General features: G+C 37.2%; 1 protein-coding gene across 2 annotated transcripts; it reads right to left on the bottom strand.

The window, feature by feature from the left end:
• Positions 1-327: 327 nt before the first annotated feature.
• LOC130240820 (uncharacterized) lies at positions 328-5,572 on the bottom strand. 2 transcript variants are annotated; one of them, XM_056472467.1, is made up of 6 exons: positions 2,198-5,572; positions 2,048-2,095; positions 1,943-1,981; positions 1,523-1,726; positions 1,265-1,327; positions 328-1,089 (listed from the first exon to the last, which is right to left on the bottom strand). In XM_056472467.1, the coding sequence occupies exons 1-6, from the start codon at positions 2,205-2,207 to the stop codon at positions 641-643; spliced, it is 813 nt and encodes a 270-aa protein (XP_056328442.1). In that variant the 5' UTR covers positions 2,208-5,572; the 3' UTR covers positions 328-640. The 2 variants fall into 2 exon arrangements, with proteins under 2 accessions (XP_056328442.1, XP_056328443.1); XM_056472468.1 differs by having other exon boundaries at positions 1,523-1,696.
• Positions 5,573-10,249: the final 4,677 nt, after the last annotated feature.

Genomic DNA, 10,249 nt, shown 5'->3' with positions numbered 1-10,249 from the left:
AACTAGATCTATTTTATTAGAAATACATTAGCGACAATAACAGTAATGGAATAACATGATAATTGTACAGAAATACAAAGTATGAATGGACAGAAATACAAAGTATGAATGGACAGAAATAAACAATTTAAAACTCAAACAGAATTAAACAATATTGAATACATTTTTAAAAATGTATAACTCAAGCAGCATAAAATAATATTGAAGAAAACAGAATTAAGCAAAATCAAATAATTTTTTTAATGTATAGCTGAAACAGTATTAAACAAGCCAAATACAATTTTTAAATGTAAAACTTAAATAGAAATATACAAAAATCAAATAATTTTTAAATGTATAGCCGAAACAGTATTAAACAAACCAAATACAATTTTTAAATGTAAAACTCAAATAGAAATATACAAAATCAAATACATCTTTTTAAAATGTAAAATCAAAAACAAATTAAACATAATTGAATACAAGTTTAATATGTAAAACTCTATCGCTAAACACGCAAGTCAATTGACAAGAAGAAATAAAAAACTTAATAGGATTGATAAAAAATGTAGAACTAAATCACCTAACATAATGTTCTCATTTATCTAACATCTAAAAATCTAACAATGGGCAGATAAAACCAATCATTGTTATTCAGGAATCATTTATGTACCAGCGAATTTTTAATTGAACAGACCATCGAACTCAAAATGTGACAATCGCGTTCACCTTTGCTCAGTATATTCTGGACTTCAGTCAGTTTCTCAATGGTGACCCTCTGCTGCTCATCTATAGTTCGCAACTGGCGTACAACATATTCGGATATCTGATTAATTTTTACCTCATTTCGGTCCAGATACTGTAGAATTAGATGATAACAGCGGGATTCGTCAATGCCGTCAGAGAATGTTTGTACAGCCTGTGCAGCGTGCTGGCTAAACGCACCGACTGTGTTTTCTTTGTTTTCATCCAGGTCCTCTTCCAACACGTGTTCTTCTTCTTCTTCTAATGGCTGTTGTGGGGTATATGCAGGACTACTATCGCCACCCAGCGTTGAGTCGTAACCATCGCCGGATCCACCGTTATCGCTCCAGAGTTCTGAGCTCATCTCTGAAACAGCATTAAAAAAGTAATGCCATTAATATATTGTTTAGAAACTAGTAGTAAGTAAATATAAACAATACATTATGTTACTTTTAAGTAATTTATTTTAAATTAACAAAAATTTATAAACAACATTAACTGTTTAATGGCATTTTACATTCGATAAAAATGAAACACTCACGTTGATGAATCTCAAAACTACTTTCATTAGGTCCAAGCGGGCTGGTAGCTGGCGACCGCGGAACTACAGAAGAAACACATATTAGTACATATTAGCAAATAATAGCGCACAGTGTCTAGCATTAAGCATTCAGCGTGTTCGTGCACGAAACATGCGTGTACGGCTGTGTACGCTTGGGACGTCTGCGTAGACGCGCACGCAGATCACCAGTAATAAATTACATAACTTTAAACCGTATAAAACAAGATGATACATTACCTAAATGCGTTTCGTCTTCATCACCACCGTCGTATTCAGCTTGCTGTTCCTGTACGTGTGTATAAATTATCCGTCTCTTGTTTAAAACAGGGGTGTAATCAAGGCGTCTTTTTTCCGGTCGTGTGGAGCTCACCGATGATGCTTGAACCACATCGGGCGCTTCTTGTTCGTCCTCTATGGTTAAATCAATAACCTCAATTAGATCTAAATCAGAAAAGTGAAAATAATTTATTAATATCAGATTCAGGGCCCGTACGGCAGATTCCTTCTACAGACATTAAAAAGCACTGATTATGCGTCTAAATGCTGTGGCCTGTATGTAAAGCGTTCATCTCCGAGCCACGTGCATTTTCAATTCAGGTTCGAATCCACGCTCTGTAACAATGGACCAAGATTGATTCATTTAAATAAAATATTTACCTTCTTGACTTAGGTTATCAGCAGTGGTCCGAGGATGCACTACGTGATAAAGTAGAAATGATTATAAAACATGTAAAATAACCATATAAAATAATATTCACTCACAGTATTGGTTGATGGCATCAAAAGCAGCAGTCTCTGTAGAATTTAATTCTGTAACATAAAAGCTGATAGATTGAAAATATTGCAGGTCGCAGTTTGGCTGACGAAGTATTACAAAAATATTGAATTACATGATAATAATATTTTACTTACGACAAGCCATATCTCCTAAAAAGAGTATTGTAGAGGAGTTGATCAAGGAGACGATTTACTTCGACTGCGTGTTGTCCCGATGAATAGATTTGTGGGTGATCCTCGTAATGACAGTCATATTTAAGTAAGAAAAGATGGGGGGTTGAACCAGGTGCCAGAGAACGATAAGGAGCAATAAAAATGGCATGAAAGTCTTACTTTCAGAAACATATATATAGAAAATAGTAGAAATATAAACAACCTTTATATAGTATGACCGGGTAGTTTATAAATTATTTGATTTATTAATGAGTATCGTTAAAACCATGTATAACGTAATGAAATAAGCTGGATATATACATATATAGATGTGCATGTATTATAGCATACATATCTTTAATGAAACATTTCACTATATATGCATGAAATATAAAAACATTGATAATGTCTATTATTGTAACCGGAAAATCTTTAAATAAATATCCGGAAACAGTTTTAATTGTAATATTACTGTTTTAATGATGTTATAAATGTCTTGTAATTTTAATAAAAATATCAGTTGTGTTTGGATAAAAGATCTAATATGATTATTGTAACTAATACGGTGTTTTAGACTATTGAATGTACATTGACGTAATATAGACGTTTGTTATTCAGACCATGCTAAATATCAATCATTTCAATATCATTTAATCGGGTAAAAAAAAAACTAGATAAATACATATTTGTCGAGTATCCACTAGATGGCGCTAGAGGTCTATGTTTGTGCTCAGAGATGCCAGGAGCGCCGGTCACTTTTCAACTTCAAAAGGGTATCGCGGAACAACCCGCTGTTCTTTTCACAGATCTCTCTGGATAATACCGTTGTTTATTACAGCGGACAAACACCTATTACCTTATCACCGAGACCTGCTGGCGCTTCAAGCTGCGATGCGGAAATCTGACCAAGGTGTCGTGCGGGTGTTTGTTGATTCGCATAACAGACAGCCAAATTCACAGAAACGTATATTGGTGGTTAATGTTAATATCAAATAAAATTAAATAGACTAAAATAAGGCGGTCAATACCGATTTTCTGTCGTATACCATATTATTATTGTAAACATAATGTGATCGCGGCAATCATTAAAATGACGTTACTGGTGATCCTTTGCCTGTCTTAAAATATATGTGAAATAATGTGAAAACCTATTAATGAGCTATAATAAAGGCAGATTCATTAAATACAATGTCGTGAATTCAAAATTTAAACACTATGAACCAATATATTTATATTGTGACAAAATAATATGTATGTGTAGGATTTTAAATTATTTGTGATTGATCATTTAATCGGGAATAATCAACAGGTTGCATCATAGATTAAAAAATTGTATGAGATATATTACATTAGAAATGGATCATTCAACATAGCTAATCGTTTATTGTTTATTATAACCTTAAAATAAAGTTAAACAACCATAATATTCATGGTAATTAAATATTTGCCTATGTTGATCAATCACCCTCTCTCACACGCAAACACAGAGAGACATACACACACACGCACGCACGCACACACACACACACACACATGCCTAAACAGCCGCACTGAACGATAGCCCTGTTAGCGGACGTTTGCGTTTATTAAAAGCGCTTACTTCGAAGGCCGACATGGCTTTGACATAACAGTCACCGTGTTACTAGGTCTATATATATTTATATACACATAGAGCGATACCATCTACAGATGACACACCCCACGTTCTGACAGTTGTATGTTGTGTCAGCAATTTCCTATCATTATTTAACATTAGGACAAAGATTGACTCATCATTCTATCGTTTTGAAGCATCTGACTGGTTGTGGTGTAACGACCAACACTTTTTCCTTATCTCCTAACACCATATAGGATATATGTTGTAACAACCAACATATTTTTTTAATTTGAACTGCGCATGCTCGAGTGACGTCACTGTCACCGGACCGTAGCTTCGCTGCGTTTGTTTGGAGTTCGCTGTGTTTGTTTGGAGTTTAGATTCGCAATTTACATTTTTATCATAAAATACCTCCTCATTCACTAAATATTTATCTCTCCTACTTGGGGTGAACAATCCCCTAACACACTCATACAAACAAATCTACTTTTAAACGTTCTGTCTCTCAAGCATCCGCTTGGTGTTTGTAGCTTTAGCCTGCTAGCACCGCTGGTCAGCTAAAGCTACCAACCTCTTTCACTCACTTATTTTCTCACTTTCTGGCTTTGCTCTTCACCTTGTACAATGTCGCTTGCGTGTCTGTCCTTGAGTGCAGGAGAGGCATCCATGGAGGCGCTGGAGCTGGAAGCGGTGGAGTCCCAGATTCGCTCGCTGGAGACGAAGCGAGAGGGCATAAGGGCTCTGCTCTTAACCCGTACTCGCTCGTCTGAGGTAAGTGTTCGATACAACGACAATCTCCCTGTTTCCTCAACCCCGTGTACTTCTCTGTCCAGGCCCAGCGCACCGAGGACGCGGTTCGCCCAGGCGTCGTTCACGCCGACACCCGGCTACCACGGCCCCTGGGTGAAGCCGCGTAAGGTGCTTACCAGGTCCCGGGGCAGAACGTCTCCTCCTCCGGTGTTCGAGATCCCCACGGAGAACCGCTTCGCCCCTCTCCGCGAGACGGGTCGCGATGTTGCCATCATTGGCGACTCAATCGTGCGCCACGTCCGCTCCACTTCCTCCAACGGTAACAAAGTACGCACTTTCTGCTTCCCTGGTGCCCGAGTTAAGAATATTTCTGCACAGATACCTACTATCCTGAGCGCTGCCGAGAGCCTCTGTGCCGTCGTCCTCCACGTGGGGAAGAACGACACCGGGCTCCGGCAGACGGAGATCCTGAAGAAGGACTTCAGGAGCCTGATCGAGACGGTTCGACGCACCTCGCCCGCCACGCAGATCATCGTTTCTGGACCGCTTCCTACCTACCGCAGAGGAAATGAAAGGTTCAGTAGACTTTTTGCTCTGAATGAATGGCTATTAACATGGTGTGAAAAACAGAAATTGCTCTTTGCCAATAACTGGAATCTTTTCTGGGAGCATTCTAGGCTTTTCCGTGCTGACGGGCTGCACCCCAGTCGAGCTGGAGCTGAACTCCTGTCGGACAACATCACCAGAATACTTCGCTCTATCTGACTAGTAAGTAAAAATTCACAAAATTCACAATTTAGCCACACAGACTCCTATTCGTCCCACATAAATATCAGTAATGCATACCTAGCTAACCCCATAAAGACTGTGTCTGTTCCTCGTATTATTAGATCAAGAAACAAACGTACTGTGTGCTCCAGAAATAATCTATTAAGAATTAAACCAGAAAAAACACTAAAAAGTGAAAATACAAATTTCATGAAGCTTGGTCTCCTAAACATCAGGTCACTAGCACCTAAAGCACTTATCATAAATGAAATAATAACAGATAACAATCTTAATGCACTCTGTCTCACTGAAACCTGGCTGAAACAAAATGACTATATTAGTTTAAATGAGGCAACTCCTCCAGGATTCTTATATAAGCATGAGGCTCGTCAAACTGGTCGTGGTGGTGGAGTCGCGTCAATCTTTAGTGATATTATTAATGTTAATCAGAGAAACGGACTTATGTTTAGCTCCTTTGAAGTACTAGCGCTTAATGTTGTCCTTCCAAACACTATGCAAAAACCTATGTTATCTCTCGCTCTAATCACCATATAGAGACCCCCAGGACCCTATGTCAATTTTCTAAAAGAGTTTTCTGATTTTATCTCTGACTTACTAGTTAAAACTGATAAAATACTAATTGTAGGAGACTTTAACATCCACATAGATGACGCTAACGACACATTAGGGCTCGCGTTTATGGACTTGCTGGTCTCACTAGGAATAAAGCAAAATGTAATTGGTCCAACCCATCGCCTAAAGCATACACTAGATCTAATTTTGTCTTATGGAATTGAGGTCATTGATGTAGACATTATACCACAAAGTGATGATATTACAGACCACTACCTCTTACTATATAAGCTGTGTTTACCTGAAATTAGCAGATCCGCTCCGAAATATCGCCCTAGTAGAACTATTGTTCCATCCACTAAAGATGAATTTATAAATAACTTACCTGATCTTTCTCTACTTCGAATAGCACCCGCAAACGCAAATGACCTTGATGTAGTAACCAGCAGTATGGATGCCATCTTTACTAGCACTTTAAATACTGTGGCACCCATCAAACAAAAAAAGGCTAGAGAGAATAAAACTACACCGTGGTATAATAGTCATACCCGCGCTCTCAAAACAGCAACCCGTGCCCTGGAACGTAAATGGAAAAAAACAAATTTAGAAGTCTTTAGAATTGCATACAAAGACAGTATGTCCAGCTATAGGAGGGCTTTAAAATCTGCCAGGGCTGAGCACCTCCGCAAACTGATAGAAAATAATCATAACAATCCTAGATTCTTATTTAACACCATTGCTAAATTAACAAATAATCTGTCATCTTTGGAACAAAACGTTCCACCGCAAATTAGTAGTGATGACTTCATGAATTTTTTCAGTGATAAAATAGAAGGCTTTAGACAGAAAATAGGAGATATTAAACTTTCTGCACCGCCTTATACTTCAGATCCAGTAAACACGCCTCTGAATCTAAATAACCTACAGTGCTTTAAAATCATAAAACAAGAAGAGCTAGACAAAATTATAAATAGCTCTAAATCAGCTACGTGTATATTGGACCCAATTCCAACAAAGTTACTGAAAGAATTGCTACCTGTTATAGGAGATCCTCTTCTTAACATTATCAACTCTTCTTTATCTTTAGGCCATGTTCCAAATCCTTACAAGTTAGCTGTTATTAAACCTATTATTAAGAAACCACAACTGGACCCCAGCAACTTAGCTAATTATAGGCCTATTTCAAATCTTCCATTTATATCTAAAATACTAGAAAAAGTTGTTTCTGCTCAATTATGCTCCTTTCTGCAGACCAACAATGTTTTTGAAGTGTTTCAGTCAGGTTTCAGAGCTCATCACAGTACAGAAACTGCATTAGTGAAAATAACCAACGATTTACTCTTAGCTGCTGACCAAGGGTGCATCTCGCTATTAGTTCTACTCGATCTTAGTGCGGCATTTGACACCATTGACCATGGTATCCTTATTAATCGCTTAAAGTCTACAGGTGTCCAGGGACATGCCCTACAATGGTTTAAGTCATACTTATCTGACCGTTACCAGTTTGTGAATATTAATGGACAGCCTTCACAAACCAGCCCAGTAAAATACGGGGTGCCTCAAGGATCAGTTTTAGGCCCTTTGCTGTTTACAATATACATGCTACCCCTGGGAGACATTATTAGAAGACATGGGATCAGCTTTCACTGCTATGCAGATAATACTCAATTATATATTTCAACTAAACCTGACGAGACGTCTAATCTGTCCAAGCTAACTGAGTGTATTAAAGATGTTGAAGACTGGATGACCAACAATTATCTTCTCTTAAACTCAGACAAAACAGAATTATTACTTATTGGGCCTAAATCCTGTACACAGCAGATCTCACAACTCGACCTACAATTAGAGGGATACAAAGTTAGCGTTAGCTCTACTATAAAAGATCTAAGTGACATATTAGACAGCAATTTAACTTTTAAAAATCATATATCCCATGTCACAAAAACTGCTTTCTTTTATCTGAGAAATATCGCTAAGTTACGAAGTATTCTATCCATCTCAGATGCAGAAAAGCTAGTCCATGCTTTTATGACTTCTAGGCTGGACTACTGTAATGTACTGTTTGCTGGCTGCCCAGCATCCTCTATTAACAAACTTCAATTAGTACAAAATGCAGCTGCCAGAGTTCTTACCAGGTCTAGAAAATTTGATCACATCACCCCAATTTTATCCTCCTTACACTGGCTGCCTGTTAAGTTTCATATTGAATTTAAAATATTGCTTCTTACATATAAAGCTTTAAATAATCTAGCTCCTTTTTATCTAACCAATCTTCTGTCTCGCTACAATCCAACTCGCTCTTTAAGGTCTCAAAACTCAGGGCTTCTGGTAGTACCTAGAATAGCAAAGTCGAGTAAAGGAGGTCGAGCCTTCTCATTTATAGCTCCTAAACTCTGGAATAGCCTCTCTGATAACGTCCGAGGCTCAGACACACTCTCCCAATTCAAAACTAGATTAAAGACCTATCTGTTCAGTAAAGCATACACTTAGTGCACCACTTAGGGGGCTTCCACACAGGTTATGCATCTTGTTGATATACACTGTGAACATCAGCTACGCTAATTATTTTCTTTATTCTCCATTTCCACCTGGGGATACTCTTCCCAAGGCCCTCAGACTTTGCAGAGTCACTGTTTCGATCCAAGACCAACGACGAGATGATCCCAAGGTTTTTTATATCCTGGACCTGGCCGAATCCTGAGCAGCTACTGTGATGGTCATGGAAGAGTGGAGAACATGAGACTGATTCCTGTGACGCTCCAGAGACAGACGAGTCTTCGCTGAGGCCAGCTTCCAGCCTCCGCCACTGAGACTGCAGCTCTGCACAAGACGTTTGGCCAGCGGAGAAATTAAAATGGTCGTGCCCAACTGACCCTGGTTTCTCTCAAGGTTTTTTTTCTTCACTTCCACCTTTAGTGAAGTTTTTTTCCCTCTCCACTGTCGCCACTGGCTTGCATGGTTCGGGATCTGTAGAGCTGCGCATCGTTGGATTTGCTCTTCAGTATTTGGACTCTCAGTAGTGATTATTAAACCACACTGAACTGAGCTAAACTGAACTGAACTTAAACACTACAAACTGAACTACACTGTTTCTATTTACTGTTACCTTTTATGTGAAGCTGCTTTGACACAATCTACATTGTATAAGCGCTATACAAATAAAGGTGAATTGAATTGAATATTTCGTTATCTCCTAACATCATATAGGAAATATGTTGTAACAGTCATCAGATATGTCTTCTATCTTTCACAAGCAGACTTCAACCGTCTTCAAATTACCAAGACACACACACATACACAGAGACACACAACGAGCCAGTATGGTCATACCAGAGCGCAGGCAAGACCACATGGGAGATACTAATAGTTTATTAATTATATTAAAATATAATATAATATATTAGTATAATATAATAGTGTATAATAGTATATAATTATAATAGTTTATTGCAATAATTAAAATATAATATAAAGTATTACAATAATTAAAATATAATATAATGTATTACAATAATTAAAATATGGTTTTAATAATGGTTGATATATTTTATTTCATTTGATTAAAATCTAATTAATAATATTATAATATCTATTTTTAAATCAATATTACAATTAAGAATTAATTACATGAATTAATAATAATTTAATTAAACTGATAAGAATCTAATTACCGGAATTCTAATTTAATTACCGGAATTATAATTTAATTACCGGAATTATTCATTTAATTAAACTGATAAGAATCTAATTACCGGAATTATTAAATGTATATTACAAAGGGGCGGGGCTTAAACCGGAAGTCCCGCCTAAAAGGGGCGTGGCCGTCGTCAATCAAATTTCTTGACACATGCTGCCCCATAATACTCTCTCTGAGCAACTATGTCAAAATTGCTAGAAAGGACAGAATCAATAGTTTCAGTTACAATGTCAAGCTCTTCTAGCTAGGTTTCTGACAATGTAATCGTTAGTGCTAGAGGTGATAGTTCTACCGTACTTATATCTTCTATTTATCTTATAAATAGAAGCTGGCTTTGTAGACCTATCACTACAATAAACAAGAGATTAAATAGTGATCTGAAATGGCATTACTCTGCTGCACAACTTCAACATTTTGAATACCATTATCAATATTGATAACACCTAGAGAGATTTGATCATGTGAAAGAGTGTAGGGTGTTCACATATTCATTACATTTTTAGGAATGTTTGCACTTTTTATAGTTACACAATAGCTATATCTTATGTAACCCTCCTCCAAAAAGGGTAAGTACACACTAGGTTCAGATACTCAGCTTTAGATAAATGAATTATGGTATGATGAATAATCATTAAATTCACACAAA

This window comes from Danio aesculapii, chromosome 14 (assembly GCF_903798145.1).
Source record: "Danio aesculapii chromosome 14, fDanAes4.1, whole genome shotgun sequence".
Lineage (NCBI taxonomy): Eukaryota > Metazoa > Chordata > Actinopteri > Cypriniformes > Danionidae > Danio > Danio aesculapii.
This window is presented reverse-complemented; position numbering and strand designations above follow the sequence as displayed.